The sequence below is a fragment of the Alligator sinensis genome, unplaced genomic scaffold (assembly GCF_000455745.1).
Source record: "Alligator sinensis unplaced genomic scaffold, ASM45574v1 scaffold592_1, whole genome shotgun sequence".
NCBI classification, from domain to species: domain Eukaryota; kingdom Metazoa; phylum Chordata; order Crocodylia; family Alligatoridae; genus Alligator; species Alligator sinensis.
The window spans coordinates 464,198-483,805 of NW_005842214.1; the positions used below are offsets into that span (position 1 = coordinate 464,198).

The 19,608-nt window shown below is 50.9% G+C and overlaps 1 protein-coding gene across 3 annotated transcripts in view; it reads left to right on the forward strand.

Annotated features, from left to right (window-relative positions):
- Nucleotides 1-17,639, forward strand: part of ARHGAP1 (Rho GTPase activating protein 1) — a 28,683-nt gene extending 11,044 nt beyond the window's left edge. For all 3 annotated transcript variants that reach the window (XM_006026911.3, XM_025207957.1, XM_014521447.2), the window contains exons 4-13: nt 7,481-7,568; nt 7,862-7,993; nt 8,556-8,642; nt 9,264-9,362; nt 10,106-10,213; nt 11,771-11,847; nt 12,385-12,462; nt 12,999-13,127; nt 13,425-13,528; nt 13,818-17,639. In XM_006026911.3, coding sequence (XP_006026973.1) covers nt 7,481-7,568; nt 7,862-7,993; nt 8,556-8,642; nt 9,264-9,362; nt 10,106-10,213; nt 11,771-11,847; nt 12,385-12,462; nt 12,999-13,127; nt 13,425-13,528; nt 13,818-13,997 — 1,082 coding nt within the window. In that variant the 3' untranslated portion in view covers nt 13,998-17,639. The remainder of the gene's footprint in view (nt 1-7,480; nt 7,569-7,861; nt 7,994-8,555; nt 8,643-9,263; nt 9,363-10,105; nt 10,214-11,770; nt 11,848-12,384; nt 12,463-12,998; nt 13,128-13,424; nt 13,529-13,817) is intronic.
- Nucleotides 17,640-19,608: the final 1,969 nt, after the last annotated feature.

The window sequence follows — 19,608 nt, forward strand, 5'->3', positions numbered from 1 at the left end:
AGCTGGCATGGGAAACATTAGACCCTAGCATGTGACCTCCTGTGGATAATATGCTGGGAATGGTGGAAGATGGTGTGGTAAAGGCCTGGGGAACAGGCAGCTGCTGTCTTCCTTCCTGTCATCAGTGTAACCATTACCTGAAGGTCGAATCCCAGCCCCTGGCTCACAAGGCTTGTTTTTGGTGAGAAACAGTAGATTTTAAACACTAACTGGCCATACATATGGCATGAAGCACAACTTGTGACACAGTGAGGAAGTCCAGTTATTTGTCCACATGCTTCTGTAGGCAGGTGGAGGGCTCAGTTTGGGTACTGCTGGAAGTTATTTTTGTTGCACTCCACTGGCTGATGTGAGGATGAAGCTGAATCCCTCCAACTTCTCAATCCATCTCAGAGCATCTGTAGCTGCTATTTAGAGGTGGGGGAACTAACACAAGCACTGAGCAGAGGTAGGAAGTCTCTTGGCAGAACTTGTATTGGACCTGGATGTTATAGGGTGTTGTGCTGACTGCTGTGCTCAGCCAAGCCCCTGAACTGCCTTCCCCACATAAGAGTGGCATTGTATTTTCATTGCTGTTGTTTGTGTGGGAAGTCCCTGCTTCCCCTTTGCACTTGGGCGTGTTTGCTCGAGTGTGTCTGAGTATTGCACTTGTGCCATAGTGGTGCTTCTTAGGGATATAAACACTACAAAGTGAGGATCTGCTGCCGCCAAATTGGCTTTTGAGACCTGTCAAGGTAGGCCCAGCCCCCTGCTGCAAGCTTGACATGACTTTAGCATGTGAAGTGGAGGAGGTAGAGGGCTTCTAGAAATAGTTCTGCTCTGGCCAGTGCCCTGAAGCTGGTTTAGTATCCATGTTAAAGCTGTGAGTGAATATGTACAAGAGAAATGTGAATGGAGCCTAGGGGTTCCTTTGTTTTGCTGACAGGTGGTAATGTTAAGAGGTCGCAAAAAGTTATGGAAGTACCTGACAAATTATCCCAAACTTCTGCTTTACTGGTGAAAATCTGACTTTCTGTAAGGCTGCCTGACTCGCTTGTTGTGGTATTCATGCTGCGAGGCACAGTCCTGTGTCCACCTCTGACACTATTTCATTAGGACAAGCTTCACTTTGCTGCTGCCTTAAGTTTTATATATGGGCAAGCTGGGACACAGAGGGGAAGTAACATGATGGAGTTTATAAACTAAGCCCGGAAAGAGCCAGGAGCTGTGACTCCCAATTCATCTCCTTTAACCACTAGACAACATTTCTTCTGCTAGGAGTGTGGTAGAAGAGTGAGCGTGGTGGAAGGGTGAGTTCTAGAGGCCCAATCTCCTCAGCAGAGCAGCTAAACTTTGCGTGTGCACACGTGCGTGATTCTATCCAAATTCCGGAATTCAGTCCTTGCAATTTGTAAAGGGGCTTGAGATGTGGCTTGTTATAACTTTCTTTCTGTTCCTCCAGGACAGGGTGCACTTGATGAGGCCCAGCCAGGTAGGTAGAGTGACTGATTCACATGGCACTGACACTTAATGCTCTGGGTCATGGTATTCCTTTAGCTTGACTGTGGCCTGGAGCTGGGTTATCTCAGGGGAGCCCAAACTTTGCCCAGCCTAGGGCTGCACTTGTAGTTTTCCAGGTGTCTGAAGGCCATACATAATGTGTATTAAAGCAAATAGATTGCAGCTTCCTCTTTAATGTGGAGTAGCACTCAGCAGGACTGTCTTCTTTGTAAGGTGCACCACTGTGCTAGATATGGCAGAGCTATCTGGGCCAAGTTTGGCTTGCCATCTTCCCTTTGGGCACTCTGGCCTCTCAGGCTTTGGTGTAACTAGTTTTCTTTCTCTTGGGTAGCAGTCCTTTCTTTGGGTTCACTGACTTGAACCCAGCTTGATTTGTTGCGGTGTGTGCTGAATGCATCTGCATCAAGACTACTTCCATCCACTGCTGACCCAGGCAGGAAATTTACCTGCTATGCAGCTACTATACTGGTTATCCCCTACTGTAAAATCATCTGGGCGCAATGCCTTCTGCAATTGGCTGCTGATTGCTTGTTCCCCCTGTGAGCCTGAAGCTTGTTAGATGCTCTGTGTGCTTGCTGAGCAATGCAATCCTTTTCATTAATACTCTTGGGAGTCCAACACTGACCCTCAAGAGTTTGCCTGTTAGTGCCATTTATCAGCATAGATGTAGTGCTGTTCTGGTGTTGGGAACTCTTTCCACCAATCTGGGAACTCTCTACAAGCAGAGCTGCTTTGCTCAGGTTCTGCAGCTGCTGACAAATACTGTAGTTTCTTATGGCTACCCTTGCTCCTTTCTTTCTTGACAAGGATTTCTCACTGCCTTCTCCCCCCTCTGGAGCCTGTCTCATTCTTGGCATATTCCTCTCATCTCCCAGTCTCTTCTCTGTCCCCCATATAACATTTTGCATCCATTTATAAATGCAATTACTGATTAATTAAATAATTGCAATGGTGCCTTCCATTCTAGAATAATTTAGGTGGAATTGGCAGGTTCCTAATGTAACCTTCCACTGCATCTTGCCAGCTCTTAATCTACCAAGGCACCTCCTCATGATGATCACTCATGCCCTGGGAAAAAGCAGGCACTGAGCTCTTGATATGCTTTTGGCTGTCATTCTAGTACTGTTCAATATCTTGGAACATCTGTGTGGAGGGACAGTGGGTGTGGATGGACCTTGTAACCTTGCTGTCGAACTGGAGGACTTGCTTTCTACGATGGCCTGAAATGTCAAACCCATATCACCATCAAAATGATGCAAATGCAGCAGTGGCATCTTACTCCTGCCCAGCTGTATTGACAGCCTTCTGGGAGCCTGGAATTGCATTAGATAGAGCATGTTGCAACAGTCTTCAGCTGCAGTAAAGCTCCCAGTATGCAGAGCTCCAAATTGATCAGACAGTCTTGCATTCTGGGACCTGAACTCTGTGAATTTTTTTTAGCGTCCAATGGCACATCTTTGACTCTGCCTGTCCTTGAATCCTGCAACTCTGCTGTATCTTATAGCATTGTGGCTGTGGTGGCAGATCTCGTCTAAGCACATTTTACTGGTATCTGTGGTGTTTCCACTTCAGATTTGCGTGGAAACTAGACACCTTGCTGATTGTGAGATTGGGAATGATCAGTGTCCCTGGACGGTATTCTGGTCAACAGGCTAAACTGTACAGTAAATTTAAGTCATGGCACAAAGCCTGGGTGGTGGTATCAGAAAGGCACATCTGGAATGCTTAAGAAGCTTTGAAGATAGTTAAATTAATGTTTTCCTTAATTGCTTTATAGGCCCATTTAGTACAAAATGGCCTTTAGCAGGATGATATTATAGATCTGATATACTTTGTGTTCTTACACGGCCATGTCATGCCATCTGCCTGGTCAATACTCTAATGGCAAACTGTGAGGAAAAAGCCAGGGACGTGGTGGTGGTTTGGCACTGCCTTGGCCTGTTCGAAAGTGCTGTGCTAATTAAATTATTGCCTTTTGAGTGAGGGAAAGTAACCTGAGTTCCTGACCTTGCAGGCTTTGAATAGTGTCACTTTCTCAGAAGAGTCAGTATGTTAACTGTAGGTGCAGTTCGAAAACTTGAACTAGCTGCATTCTGTCTCCTTCAATTGATGCTGCAGTTTCAGTTGCTTATCTTTTTTATGCTACACAGTATTGGTGTTTATGTTAGAGCTGGTAGAGGTAGGTGCACTCTGGTGTTGGATCAAGTGATTCATTGTGTGCATCTGCCCATTGACACGTGTGCAGTTTGAGCTCTAGGATATCAGGTGCTGTGTAATGACTTATTGTTAGTTTGAACTGTTTTTGAATGTTCCTTGTTTGGGGGAAGTAAGAGCTGAGTCATTAGTTCAAGGTCCATGGTTGTTGGTGGCAGCAGTACTAACTACTTCAACTGCAGATAAGTGGCTCAACTGTAGAGACTGAGACACGAGATTAATATTGCAATTGGGAAGGCAAACAGTATGAGACATGGGCTATCTGGCAGAGCTCAGACATCAGGGTCTGTTCTTTCCAAGGCACAGAAATCACCTGGAACCAGTCTCTTCAGATAGTTAAGAGCTTGTAGAATCTGCTGTAGTTACTTGTTGGAACCGCTGACTGTCGAAGCCTTTCCTGAATGCTTGGGAGCCAGGTTTGCGTGTGCTGAGAGGTCCAGTCTGATCTGAGATGGCAAATGGCAGGGGAGCTGGAAATGCTTTGTTTTGAATGGTTTTTTGTTAACTCACTGAGTTCACAGAGCGAAGTTAGAGAGGCTGGGCATTGGCAGACAGGTTTCCAGCATAGCTTTCAAAGTGAGAAGGATCACTTTTCCTTGCATTACTTGCTTTCTAATTTGGAAGGCAAACCTAGCCATCCCTCTCTGTGGGACTCAAGATCCTTTTCTGTTTGCCTATCTGAAAAATATCTAAGAGGAGATGCTGTCCTCTCTGAGGCTGACATAGTGTCCATACGTTGGTCCTGGATTGTCTGCAGTCCAGGCCACTCACCAGAGCCCTGTACCATTTGAGGGTTCATTTGGTGCCTTCTGGCTCTAGCCACTGATTCTGATGTTGTTCCAGTGACACCTATTGGGCATACGGATCTGGGCTTGAAGGACCATGTGCTTTGTTTGGTTCATGAATTGTGATTTATCAGGTTTGGAAATCAATTTAAGGACCTTGGGGGAGAGCTTGTGCATTCTTACAGCAAAGGCCCACTTTGCCATGCTTGAGCTTAGCTCTGTCACACAGGCTGAGTTTGGTGAAACACAGCTGCTGGTCTGTATGGGGATGGTGCCCAACTGTCCCCTTTGCATATGAGTATGTGGTCTCACAGAGTACACCTCTAACGAGTACGCTGTGCCTGTGACATTATTTGCTGGCACCTCCAGTCTTTCTGTTGTTGTTCTTATGTTTCCGCCATCATCACAATATGGGAGTGCATCACGCATGTCCATGGATTTCTCTTCTCAACTCTTGGCATGGAGTGAATAAATTACCTATCTAAGGCCACATAAGAAAGCTCTGATAGTGCCTTATCCACAGGACCATGACTTTTCAGGATATACCTCCACTTTAAAGACAAGGGCAGCTGTAAACAACTCTATTGCTATAGCTCTTGAGCTCATGGCCAGCTGCCTGGAAACTTCTTGGCTGGGCGGAGTCTGGGCTACCATGGGATAAGCTGTTTGATGTTGGTCTTGTGGCCTGGCTGTGGCTGTGTACAGTTGTTCAGATGGTCATTTCATCACCCTGTCCTGGTCTTGTGCATCTTTCGGGTACCTTGTCCTCCCCAAATGCCCTCTTCCTCCGCATGTCTGTGTCATGTGACGGTCAATCACTCCTTTATGGCCTGTACCCAGTGCTGCCCCTGCTGCCTCAGTTGTGTCCCTAACATTTTGCATAGGGACCAGCTTCTGTATATTGGTGGATTCCATCTCTTGTGTTGTCTGAGTTGCAATAAAATATCAATGGAAAGGGAAAATAAGAGAGTGCCAGCTCTCACAGCTGGGACTGTGGGTGGGTTGGTGACTCTGGGCTGTAAGAGTTGTTGGTTGTAGCCATGTTGGTAAGTGCATAGGCAGACAAAATTCTTTGGGTAGATGTGATATCTTTTATTAGACCAACTAAATAGTTGGAAAAATTGTTCTTCGTAAGCTTTTGGGCACAAACACTCTTCTTCAGGCAGTAAAGCGTCTGTGCCCGAAAGCTTGCAAAGAACAATTTTTTCCAACTGTTTAGTTGGTCTAATAAAAGATATTCCATCTACCCAAAGAACTTTGTCTGGGCTGTAAGATTGCCTAGATGTTGTGGCTGCAGCTCTCACACATGGGGCCCAGTGGGTGTCCCAGCACAAGTGGCTTTCATTTCTACAGACTCCAGATATTAATAGCTTGTTTGCTTTGTTTTAATTCAAGCTTTAATTGCTGGGCTTCAGTTTGTAATACAGGAAGAACTGGGGTTCAGGAGCCCTGCTAGGGTATGGGAGGTAACAACATGCCTGGCAATGTCTTGGTTGAGAGCCTAAGCAGTGTGGGGCCTAAGCAGTATCATACATGGCGCTTCTGGGCTGGAGCTCTGCAGGCTGGCGATGGAAGATGTAGCAACTGCTGCTTGGTGTTTTTGATGTCATCTGGAAGCATGCTGGCTGTGTTTTAAATGCACTGTGGCTTGCCCCCTCTCTTGCTGGGCAGGGCCAACCTGCATCTCGGTGGGAAAATGTAGCTCTCAATGCACGTTTTGTTCTCTTCTGCTGCTGGCGGGTCACAGCTCCTAAGGAAACTGTTCCTGCCCTACCTTGGAGTTTGAAAACATACCATCTAGATGGCACTGGATGTATGTGGCATGCCTGTCTGTCTGTGCATATGGGAACTGTGCCCTCTCTAAAGCTCTGTGCATCTCCTGGCTTAATGAACTGGCACAAAGGAGAAAGAACTTTGTTTTTTTCACCTCCTCACTTGAACTTTCCCACCTCTCCCTGCTAGGGCTTCACACACAGGGCCAAATCATCTGTTAGTAGAAGTCCACTGGTATTATAGGAAATGCACTGGGGAGACCTTGCCTTGTTGTCAGTGAGACTCCAGGAAAGGTCAGGGACCCTCTCTGTGGGGTGAAGTCACTTGGCTCTTGCGTGGTGGATGTTCTTCGTGGGGCTTCAGGCTAGCTAAGGTTGGCTGCTCCCAAATTCCGTGGGTTTTTTGTTAGGTGATCTTGGGGGAGTACTTCAAGGTGGCAAAGCATTGTCATGGTGGGTGGGGAGGGCAGGAAGTAAACAATCTTGCTCTGTAGAGCAAGGGAGGAGCTGCAGCTCTAATTCCTATTTCTCTACAGTAAACTCTGAGAGAGAACGGGCAGGGCTGTGTGGTGGAGCCTGTCTGTCATCTCTGAGTCTGTGCTGCTCCATCACATCCAGGGCCAACCTGTTCTTGTGCATTTGTTGGTTTCCAGGGTGTGATTTCTCTGTGTGCAGGAGCAAACTCCAGGGGAAGCCAGAATGAATATTCCAGAGAGAAGCACATAGCCTGGGTCCATACTCTGGAACAGACAGGGCCAACTCTTGTGTCTGTGAGGGGGGAGATTTCCCCTGTGCCTGGGATGCGTTTTTGGGAGTAGCATCAAAAGTTATTCGCCCGCAGCCTCATTGCTGCATGTGTCTAGCTCTGTATAATCTGTTTCAATTTTGTTCCCTTACGGGAAAGTTGTTGCATGTCCTGGGACATCCTGGCTGGACACCCTGTCCTTCCTTGCTGGGCTGTGATGTGCACTCTGTTCACTGCCCATGCTACTTGCCATTCAGGCCCTGGGTGCAGTCTGATCCAGGCTTCCCCTGTTCAGGAGCTCTGCCGGGGCTCTGCTAACATAGGGATCAACCTAGCTCTGGCTACTGAGATATCCCAAGCTTCTGCCATGTTGTGGAGAGGCTCCTTGCTCCATTACACACATGCTTCTGGGTCCATGGCTTTGCCCCACAGTCTCCCTGTGACATCTGGCATTTCATCTCCAGGTGATGACAATTTTGGAAGGAAGGTCATTGTGGTCAGTGCCTGCCGGATGCCTCCCAGCCATCAGCTTGATCACACCAAACTGCTGGGGTGAGTACTGTCTTGAGAATACAGTGCTTCAGCTGTGGCCCAAGTCCAAGGTAGTTCCTGAGTGCTGGTCTGTAGAAGCCATATCTACAAGCATCTGTTGTTTCAGCTAGGCATGTGTGCTTTCTTATAATCTCCAGCCTGGCACAGGTGAAGTTACCCCTGCACACTGCTTGTCTCCAGTTTTGCTACCCAGTAAACTTTCTCTTATGCTAAATAACAGACAGAGGCCTTAGGGAGCAAGGGTATTTGTATGCCAGTGTACTGGGAGCTAAGAAGTTCCTGTCTACCTCCAGGTACCTGAAATTCACACTGGACCAGTATGTGGAGAGCGATTACACGCTGGTGTATCTGCATCATGGGCTGACTAGTGAGAACAAGCCATCCCTGAGCTGGCTGCGGGATGCCTACCGGGAATTTGACCGCAAGTGAGTAGGTGTGACCAGTGGGCTGAAACACCTGAGTTCTCTTCTACTATCTGGTTTCCTGTGTGTGCCTGGTGAGTCCTTTCCCCTTCTGTAGCATGGGGATCGTGATCTCCCCAGCCACCCTATTCCTGCTTCCTGAGAGGCGGTGGAAATGACTTGATATTTGGCGAAGGCTTCGACACTAGAGTTTTAGAACAGGAGAATTGGGTGTGAAGGATCCTCTCACAATTTGTTCTTCAAGCCCAGTCTTTTGGGTCCCTGTTTTTCCTGTATTTCCTATTACCTGACCACCAGCACCTCTACCCCCTCTTCTGAGCCACTCCAGGACTTCGCTGGGGAGGTGCCCTGAGAGTGAGTGAGCTACTGTGTCATCTGGACAGTTGTACCAACTCCTGCATGTGGCTGGGCCAGTATTTGGAAATGTGGGGAGAGTGGGGGCCCAGAACCTTGTGCCCCTTCCAAATTAACCCTGCCCCACAATACATAAGGGTATGGAGAGAGGGACTTGGCTACCATGGTCTCGCCAGATGCCAGCTGCTTCTCACTCAGCTTCCCTTGACAGATACAAGAAGAACATCAAAGCGCTATACATTGTGCACCCAACTATGTTCATCAAGACGCTGCTGATTCTCTTCAAGCCCTTGATCAGGTAGGAAGCAGGGGAGCAGACTCCCAGCTCCACAGTGGTAAAGTGTACTGTTCCTTAGCAGATCATGATAGCTCCTAGCTATCTCCTGCTGCATTCACCCCCCAGGGGACATGCCACCTCTTGTTTCTGAGCTAGGCAAGATCTCAGTCTGGCGAGATCTCAGCCCAGCAAGAACTACTCTGCATACCTAGAAAGCTCTGGACCTGGACCCTTATAACAACCACGCATTCCATCTGTGGCTTTGAGACAGGAGGGGAAGGAATGGAGCTCCCTTCCCCTTTCATTGATGGAAATCCCCACCCTCTCTGTGTAGCATCTGAAAAAAGGGGCTGCCTTCAGCCTGCTCCAGAGCCTCAGGAGGGAAAGTCCAGTGCTATATTCAGCCCAGCTCTGCTAGGTTTTGTGCCAGACCGTGAGAGGTCATGAAATCTCAGTCACGTACATGTGGTTGAGTAGAGAGTGAGGACTGCAGGATGTGGTATTCCTATTGCTGAACCCATCCAGTCCAGCACTAGTGATACATGTGTCCTCTGCCCTGCAGACCTCCTGCGGTTTCCCCATCCAATTCTGAGTTCTGGCCTTGGTGATCCTTCATGTACTTTCTTTCCTTCTGTTTTGCAGCTTTAAGTTTGGGCGGAAAATTTTCTATGTGAACTTCCTGAGTGAGCTGGAGGAGTATGTGAAAGTGGAGCAGCTGGGAATCCCAAGCCAGGTGCTAAAGTGAGAGCACTGCCTGCCTGTTCGCCTCTGGCTCTGTGAGAGGAGTCCCCTTCACAGAGGCAGAAGAGAAGAGCTAAGGAGGAAAGCAAAGCCAAGGGGGACTGAACTCATGGGGAGGAGCGGGCTTGTTTTGTAACTAGAGGGGGAAGGGTCTAAAGTAGCAGCACCATGGTGCCTTGGACACAATGGTCTTTCAGATCCCTTTCCTTGTTTGCGGCCCTGTTGTCTGGTTGCAGAGTCAGACACCCTCCAACTGTTCTCCCTTGCTGTTCCTACCCTTGTCTCATCTCAGGCTGGTAGCCTTGGCCCTGAGTTCTTTCTCCAGTACTGCATTTCTCTTTCTTCTTTCTTCCTCCTCCCCCCTCTAATCTCTCTGCTGCTTATCTGCTTAGCTGCTCAATCAGATTTTCTTGCTTCACTTTTCCCCTGTGACCTCTCAAAGTCCCTTTTACCCTGATGCATTCAAGCACCATCCAAAAGTGCTGCATAGTTGCTTGCCTGGTCTGTGTTTCCTATCCACCCTCTTTGCTGGCAGCTGTGTGTGTTCACTTGCTGCCTCAGCACTCTGGAGCTGTTTGCCCTTGTCTCTTTGTAGGGGATCAGCAGGTGTTATAGCTGGGGCTATCTAAAACAGCTTGTAGTGGGTCAGCAGGATGTGAGGGTAGATGTTGGGCAGCAGGCTCTGGGCGGTTGTGCTCCCTGCAAGCTGGGCTGGCTCCCTACCCATCTTTGTTCTGTTGCAGGTATGACGAATACCTGAAATCACAACAGAAACCTTCTCAAGTGCCCCAGAAACCAACTCCTCCACGCCCACCCCTGCCGAACCAGCAGTTTGGAGTCTCCCTCCAGCAGTGAGTATCTGGGAGTTGTGTTGCTTTGGCTGTTGGGCTGGCTTATGCCAGGGCCTGTATAGAACAAAGTTGGACAGCTGGAAAATGCCTCTGTCTCTGAACTTGTTGCTGAACCTCAGCTGTTTTCAGAGATGCTCCTTTCTTGACCCTGGATCCTGGGTGGTGTCTGAGCCCTGGCGCAGACTAGAACAGGGATTTTTTTCTGCAAGTCACCAAGGGTATGTCTATTCAGTGCAAGGCTCCATGTCATGAGCAGTCTAGTTATGTCAGTGCTATACTATGCATAGCTAAGCTGCTTCTGGTCTGGAAGCTACCATGCCTAGAACCAACACAGGGCTACCCTGCACCATATCGGTTCATTTCAAAATGCAGTGTTGCCTTTTTGCTTGCAGGGGACCAAGACCCATGATGGTAGCTCCACGAGATTTCCTGTAAGCAGGAAGAACTGCCAAGGGGCCAATTAAAGTGGCATTTAGACAGTTTTGCTGGAGCAAACCAAGGATCTGGCCCTTTTTCTCTCCCTTCCCTCTCCTCCTCTTAACTAAGAAGCTATTTTAAAAAGAGCTGCCCTCCTATTCACCCTCGCCCTTTTTCTGCTTCCCCTCCCTTTGTAGGTCACAAGCTACAGTGGCTGCTGCAGAGCAAAGGCAGTACCAGTAAACTATCAAATGTATTTTTAACTTTTAATGTGAGCTGGCAGTTGCAAACTAGAAGGCAGCAGTCCCACATGGCCAGCTGCTCCCTGGGGAAGGGGCTGGGAACAGATTCTCTAGCTGCAGCCAAAACCTGAATGTAGTCCTGGTGCAAGCCATGCAGTACCATCTGCTTGTGCTCACATTCTGAACTGCTCCATTCTTTGCAGAGGGGCATCAACCCTGAGGTATGCTTAGTGGTAGCATACACAAAGCTTAGCTGCAGGGGAGGCCCGGTCCTTCCCTCCAGTGCGACGATGCAAATTACCTTGTCCACCTCCCCTTCCCTTCACCTCCACTGGCCTCGCCACCACAGCGGCTGCTTCCTAGCAGCTGCTTCAAGCCCCACTCCCTGTGGACAGCAGTGCCAGGGTGCAGAAGGGGATCTCGACCAGCCTGGGGCCCACGAGTTTGTTTGCATAGGGCCCACTAAAGGCTTCATCTGGCCCTCAGCATACATGTTGGGTTTATTAGAGACTGTCTTAGCTGTGCCATTTGGCATTTATTTGTTGTCACAGGAGGGCAGCCAGTCAGTAGATTCCTCTTTGCCTTTCTGCATCCCAGAGGCTTCTTCAATTGCTTCCTGGCTAGCAACCCTCATGCCTTAGCAGCCAAGCCCTCCACCTTTGCCTGGATGCCATCTGCAGTCCTCAATCCACACATCAGTGGCAGAGTATCGAAGCTACAAGGCAGGCTACACTGCACTGCCTTGTACAAGGCAGGCTAGACTGCACTGGCTACCTTGGCGGGCAGGGGCAAGCAGAAGTCAGGGGAAGGAGGAACTTGTTGTATAAATCCACAGTACTTCCTGCAATACAGAACTGAATTACATGCAAGAGTTGACAAATCCCTCCTCTCCCCCCAGCCTGCGGGAGAAGAGCCCTGATCAGGACCCTGTCCCACGGGTGGTCAGGGAGACCATTGCCCATCTTCAGGAGCATGGTGAGTGCCTAGTGGAAAATGTCAGCCCCTCCCAGTCATGTGCAGGTGTCCTCTGCTTCCTTCATAGGTGATGCTGGGGGAGGGGTGGGGGGTGGCATGTGCCCCCCCTGAGATTGGCCACTGCCAGCTTCTGCTGGGGGCTGCTGCTCGCCATGGTGCCCCCGCTTCCAGTCTTGGGAGGCACCAGTCGTTCATGGCTTCCTTGGAGCTTAGTGGAACAGGGGAAATGACAGCAGTACAGCATAGAGTCCAGATGTGGCTGGGGAGGCCCTGCAGAGAGATTCTGCCTTGCCCCCCTGGCTGTGGTTCCTGGGGTTAGGCAGTGTTGTGTGCACAGATGTGACACACCTGGGAGAAGTAGTCACTCTTTGCCACCCCTGCATAGTACTGGGGCTGCATGGGAAGAATTGCAGACCTCTGGTGAGGTGCCCTGCCTAGCCTGGGGTGGTGGCTGTTTAATGTCCTACAAACCTCAGTCTTCCCATCTTGACAGTTCTTGGTATGAGCTCTCCCTTTTCCTCTGCACTCACACCCTAGCTTTGGTCACAGAAGGGGTTTTCCGGAGATCAGCAAATACGCAGGTTGTCAGAGAGGTCCAACAAAAATACAACATGGGTAAGTGCCCAGCCCCTTCCGTTCCTATGACTCTCACCTGTGAGCCTGAGTCTTGGCTGCTTTCTAGTGCTCTCATCAAGCTTCATTCTCTGTCTCCAGTGCTGCTGGAGGGGTTGTGCTCGAGCAATACAAAGCACACACTCTCCCAGCCCTGCTCCTGGAGATGAATGTTTCCTTTTACCTATCTGGTCCCTCCGGAGCCATGTCTTTCCTTGGCCGGCAGGGCTGTGCCAGAGAACATGCTTGGGCCCAGGAACAGGTCCTATTTTGTCATGATGTGCCTTGGGGGATGTGGTGCTGGGTAGAGTTGTTCCTTCTGCCCTGTGGATTAGCAATGCTGACACTGGGGTAGGTCCTGCTCCCAACAATCTCTCTTCCCCACACTCCTCCCAAAGTTTCTTCTGCTCCAGCTCTGAGCTTCAACCTTCTGCCCTGCTCTCTGAATGGAGTTGTGCATCTTCCCCTGTCCCTGGCAGAGGGTGCTCCTGTTCTGGCCTGGGGCTCTGAGCTGGCCCCTGCACTTCCTCTGTCCCCAGGGATGCCAGTACATTTCGAACAGTATGAGGCTGTTCACCTCCCTGCTGTGATCCTCAAGACCTTCCTGCGGGAGCTGCCAGAGCCTCTCCTCACTTTCAACCTCTACAGCCACGTTGTCAACTTCCAGAGTGAGTGGAGTGGGAGGGGGGATGGGAGGTGGAGCACAGTCAAGTGGATCCTGATCTCTCTGGGGAAGGACGTCATCCATACCATGCCATGCACACAGCTGTTTCCTGATGCCATCCTGGGCAGTGATACCATTCTGAAGAATCCAGGCCACCTAGATGAGGTTCATGCTGGGCGAGCCTCCTGGAAGAGCAGGGTATCCTATGTGGGATTGGCCCTGGGAACTGGGCCTCCCAGTGGAGTGCATGGTGTGAGACTGAATCTTTCTCATTCCTATGTCCCTTCTGTTTCCCTTTCAGATGTGGAAGAGATAAACCGTGTAGACACTGTTCGCAAAATCCTTCAGACACTGCCTGAAGAGAACTACCAAGTACTCCATTTGCTGACGGCCTTCCTGGTGCAGGTGAGCTACTCCATCTAGCTCCAAAGGGAAAGTTCTAACATCCTCCCCTCCCCTTATCTCAGTGTGTTGACCCAGCTGCCAACTCCCTCCTCATGCTCATGTGCTGCCCAGCTGAGAGGAGGTGAAGGCTGGACCAGGAATCTGCCCTCCTTTCTCCCATGTCTTCCTTACCTAGGCATTGGAAATGTCCCTTCTACTGGGGCTTGAAGGATAGGACAGCAGCTGCGATGGTGCTGCCATTGTTGTTTTGTGGAGGTCACTGGGGTCTCCTTTCTTCCTTTCCACACAGGTGTCTGATAACAGTGATGTGAACAAGATGACAAACACCAACCTGGCAGTGGTTTTTGGCCCAAATCTCCTGTGGGACAAGGATGTGGCCATCACCCTCAAAGCCATCAATCCCATCAACACCTTCACCAAGTTTCTGCTGGACCACCAAAGGGAGCTCTTCCCGGACGTGGAGGCCTGAGCCTGGGCCAGCCCACGCTAGCACACTGTGCCCACCTTCCCGCCTCCTTTCCTACCTTGTTGCGGAGCTGTGACCAAGAGTCTTCAGTACAGAGGGGCCATTGGAGCTCCAGGTGATGAGTGGAGCGAGAGCTGTGGAGACGGTGGAGTGAGTGTGTGAGTGAGCAAGCAAATGACTGGCTGCCCAAGGTGGAGTTGGGGAGCCGGTCTCCCTGTTCCTGTGTGTTGGAGTCCTGTCCTACAACCCAATCCTGCACAGCTCCTCCAGGGCTCATCACTGGCCATGCTGCCCTGTAAGATGCCTTTCTTTCCTTCCTTCTTCTTGTGTGTTGTTCTGCTCTCCTGGGTCTCCCAGCAGATCCTCTTCTGTGCAGCCCACCAAAATCCTGGTTCATTCTTCCTCCTTACATCAGGGCCAGGCTGGGTTTTCCTGGAGGTTTTCCTGGAGTTTCCTCGGGCAGGTCTCTTGCTGTCAGCCCTTCCTCTCAGGATTGGAGTTTGTGTTGTCTTTCCTCATCTGTGCCTGCAGCAGGTAATTGGGAACAGGCAGTCCTTGTGCTGTAGGTGTGGTGAGAACAGCACCCCTTGCCACAGGATAAGTGCCACCTTATGCTCTGGGTGCGCAGCAGGCCAGTGAAGGAGAATCTGACTCTTGGGGTATCTGGACTGTGGGTAATTCTTTCTGATCAGGTGAGCATTGGAATCATGTGGGGACAAGTGCCCTGGTGGTGTTAGCTCCCCAAACTGCCAAATCCCACAGTGGACACTGCCTTTTCCCTATAGCTGCAGCACAGGGATGCTTATTCCTACTGACCCACCCACACTTACACACCTGCACGTTAGTTGTGGACTGGCCAGCAAGGGACCTAGGCCTTTAGCTGTGGCTGTGTTTTCTCTTCAGTATGAGGGAGCTTCTTTCAGCACGCATGTAATTAAGAGCATGGCCTGGAGGGAAGGGCCTGGGCACTGATGCCAAACCTTATCCCAGCATGTGAGAAGCCTGGATTTACAGAAACCTTCCCAGATGCTGAGCTCTCCCATGTGTCATAACTGTGAGAGGAAGCCTGTGCCATGCAGGGGGCCTAGCCCCCTCTCCTCAGTGGCCTGGACTCTTGGTTTTCTGCATTCCCTATACCCTTGGCACTGATGGAGGGACTGGGCTCTGCTGGATAGGTTCAGGAGCAGAGTAGGCCAGATTCCCTCCTGAGGCAGCTACACTGCAGTCATTGCCCCCAGTGCTGGCTTCTTGTATGCTAACCTAAGAGGGAGCTAAAGCTCCCTCTCCTTGGCCTGCAGGAGATGGGCTGCCACCTTGATGGAATGAAGCTCACCAGCTTCCAGCCTCCATCTCTGGGCTAATGCCCCGCTCCTTCTGTGCCAGCACTAGTCCCAACCGCACTAGGCCACTGGGCAAATACTTGGACCACATAAGAGCTCTTTTTATAAGCATGTTTTGGATACTAAATGGAAGCTTTTTAACAGGATTTGAATCTGCCCTTGAAACCATCCCAGGGCTGGTTTCAAAAAAGGTGAGACACTGCTGATGAGCATCAACAGCAGAAACAGGGGGCTTCTCTGCTAGGCCCTGAGGGCAGGGAACCAGCCAAGGCAGGAACACCACCCAGACGCTCTGAGCTAGCTCTGACTATCCTGTCTTATGGGTGGCATGTGGGGTAACCCCAAAAAGGGTGGGATCAGCGAGCTGAGAATTCTTATGCAACACCAGAGAATAGACCCTGCATCAATTGGTTCAGTCCTGTCCCTGTGCAGGGCACTGGCGAGTGTCCTAGGGGACTGCAGGACCCATGCTAAGGTGGGGCCCAGGCCTGGAGATGGACCTGGCTCTTGTAAGGATTGTATTCTTCCTCTTTGGCTGGGCCCTTAGTGCCTTTTACTGTGAATAACTGCCTGGAGTTGAAAAATGAGCTTTGGTGAGTCACCGGGAGCTCCTAGTAGACCCGTCTTCCACCAAATCCAAGGTGGAAGGTAGTCTTACCATATAGTGAGCTCTTGGGAGTGCTGGAGGGACACTCTTCACTGCCACTGAGGTCAGGGTAGGCACGTGGGAGAGGTACAGCTCTACACTTATCTGATCAGCAGCCTGGAATCCAGTTAGGCCTGTCTTGGTGGAAATCTTGGGAGAAGGGGAGTGCCTGTGAAACCCAGGGTGCAGCTGCTCTTTCCCTTTTCTCATGGGAGATTCCATGAGACTGCATCCATTTCAGAATGAAGCAAGGCTGGGTTCTGGCATCCTCCAAGCCAGCTAAATTGAATGTCTGAGCCAGCTAGTCTTCTTGGGAACAAACAAATGTTAAGTCCAGTAGCTTGGAACAGGAAGTGTCTGTATGCTGGGGCACAAGGCCATGGCTGCAGGCTGTGCCCCTGCTCCCTGGGGAGGGCAGTGACTTCTAGCCTCTGGGCAGAACTGGTCACACTGACCCTTGGCTTTCAATGCTAGGAAGCATAGGCTGTATTTGGGCCAGGTGTTTTGTTGGCCTCATAGAAACTTACTTTTAAAACTGATTTCATGGGATTTTCTGGAGAATCATGGAACCTATCCCCACCCCCGCTTGGGAATAAAGCCTAACTTGGGGTCAGAGCCCTGTGTGGGGAAAGGAGCAGCTTGGAGGAAGTTCAGGTGACTGGTACTGCTCATGGTGGGAAAGTGCTTGCGAAGCCCTGGAAGAGTCTCAATGTAAATATCCTCCTTCCTTTGCCCCACCCCTTGCTGGAGCTGCCAAGAGGCCTGGAGCAGGCCTGGCAGTGATGGCTGCTTTTGCTTCTGCGATATATTTGCCTGGATGCCTTTCATAACAGCATTACTTTTGTGGCTTGTGTGTGGAGCTGTGACTGGGACCTGACCATAGCCTTCAGCACTCTGTAGTGGGTGGAAGGAGGATAACTGAGTCTGTCTGCCAACCAGCTCTATCCTGTGATTCCCCTCATAGTCGTCACAGCCTCCTGACGTGGATGCTCTATGCCAGGCTAGAGCAGGAAGCCGGGCAGTAGTACAGGCAGCTAGAATGGTCAGAGGACCAGCGCTGTTTGAATTTTGTTTGAAGGGGTTGGTTGCTGGTGGGGCTGGAATTACTGTTAGTCTCCTTCACTGTGTCAGCCTAGTGGGTACAGCTGCCCAGCTCCCTTCCCTAGCTTGGCTTTCAAATTAGCTGTTAGCCATAGTGCCCTTGTGGGGGTGGAACATTTTGACTCCCCTCTGCACCCTGCTGTGGGCACTCAAACCGTACCCCTGCCTGTCCATTTTAGTGGCGTCTAAGTGGCTCCTGAGCACCTGCTTCTTCATGGGCACCCATCTGTCCTGGAACTGGAACCTTTGGATGATGCAGGTGTTGGTACAGCCTGGTGGAAGCCTCATGGCAATGTCTTATTTGACTCCTCAGAGTCCTCTGAGGGCCAAATTGGCCCGTTTGCTTTTTCAGGGGTAGGGGCCCCCGTGCATAACTTGGAGCTTTGCTTTTCCTCGCTGGTGTTCCCTGCCTTCTCCTCTCTGTTGATGTTCATCAGGTGCAGGGGCTGAGGTTTTTACTGTGACTAATTCACATCCATGTTTATTTTCTTCTTGTTGGCACCAATCTTGTATTTCACAGTTTGCACTTTTTGTATTTCAATAAAAATCAAAACCTGACCCCAGATCCTGGTGTATCTGTCCATGCTGCAGCATCTGGGACTGATCTGAGAGATGGGTGGAAAGCTTGTCATTCAGCCAGGTGCAGGTAGGTGCAGAAACCAGACCTGGGGATGGATGGACTTAGCACAGCAGCACCTCTTGGAGTCAACAGCAAGCGCCACTTGCTAAGGAACTTCGTGTGCAAGAACACGAAGGCAGGAGCCAAGCTAAAGCAGGGATGGAACAAGTCAAGCTCCTCTGGTAATGCAGTAAGTGATATGAGCTTGAAGGTGACATGCCATTGTGACCTTGTGTCCCATCTTCATCCCCATGCAAGGCCTGGAGTGAAAAAGGAAATGCTGTTGGCCCAGCTCATGCCAAAATCTCTGCCTTCTGCAGTTCCCGAGGTCAGAATAGTCAATGCCAGGTACGTGTAGGCCTTCTGGGCCCTGTAGTACATTGATTTCTAGTAGTACAGTACTCTGACCATTTGCATTGGTGCAGGAAGTGGGGGAGGGTTTTGTGACCCATCTACACAAATACTGAAGTTAGATTCTACCTCCTGACTTGAGGGCAGCCATATTAAGCGGTCACTGTTTTGAGTTTCTCAGCTAAACCTGGTCTCAAGAGTTGTACAGGCTGCTACCGCTAGACGAGGGAGATTGATCTGGCTGTGGATGATGACAGTTTAGCTCCTCATTAGCCATTTTGCATATTCCTCCAGTTTGTTAATTAAAGTGGATACCATACCATTGTGTACTGTAAGGTTACTGTTTGACATCCCAGCCTTTGACTGCAGGCAACAACTCACATCTGAGTTTAATCTCGGTTTAATCTCAATGCCAGCAGGAGTGGAACAAGCCATGCTGTGCAGTGGATGCCTGAGCTGCAGGGGATGAGGGAAGAAAGTGTCATTTCTGTGCCATGAATGAGTGAGAAACCAAAGGACCAAGTCCCCGTGGTGGGGGATTTGGTAAGTGGGTAGGTTGTCCTTCCTGAAAGTCCAGCCTGGAGCAAAGGGAGGCCTTTACCTGCAGAAAAAGCCGTCTTGAAAGTGGTTCATTGTTGCGAGAAACGTTGGCTTTGATGTATCTGCGTTTTTTGTCAAAGTTCCCACTGTTCCCCTGCCCCGCTCTTGCTCAGCTCCTGCACTGGACTAAGACACAAGGAAGGGAAGCTGGAGGGCGAAGGCCCAGCTGGATGTTATGGCTGGGATGATCTAGGTGGGGCTGGTCCTGCTTTGAGCAGGGGGTTGGACTGGATGTGATCTCCTGAGGTCCCTTTCACCTTCATTTTCTATGATTCAGCCCTTGCGCTGGAAACCCACCCTGGCTTGTCTGAGGCACTAGAGATGGGGGGGGCTTTGACAGAGCTAGATACCCGCAGGGTTTTGCCCACCGCGGTAGACAGTAACTCGCCTCCCTGCCCCTGGTCCTCACGGAACCGGCCCGCAGGGCAGAGGGGAGCAGACACGTGCTGGCTCAGTCCCCATCCCTGCTGCCCTGGGAAGGCCGAAGCCGCGTTCTCTCCCGAAACAACCCCAGGCCGAGGTTCAGGTTTGTCCCGCACCGCCCTTCCCCGCGGCTGCAGCACCTCCCAGGCCCGTGCCCAGGACACATGCTCCCGCCCCATGGCTCCGCACGGAGCCGTCTGCGCAGGCGCGGCAGAGCCGGGAGGCGCACCCGGGTCAACGCTGCGGTGGCCGGGGCAGGGGTGGGACTCGGCGTGGGGCACTGCACGGGGCACAGCTCAGGGGGCGTGACCAGACCCAGCCTGGCCCCGCCCCCCCGCCCGCGCCTCGCTCACGCCCTCCCGGGCGGCGATTGGGCAAAGGCCGGCCAATGGAAAAGTGCCCGTCACCTTGGAGACCTTCGGATTGGCTGGCGTTAGCCCCACCTCTTGCATTGTTGCGTCGGCGGCGGTCCGAGCTGCCCTGATAGCGGGGCTGGACCTGGCGCTGGCGGGGCCCTTACGGCTCCCTCCGCTG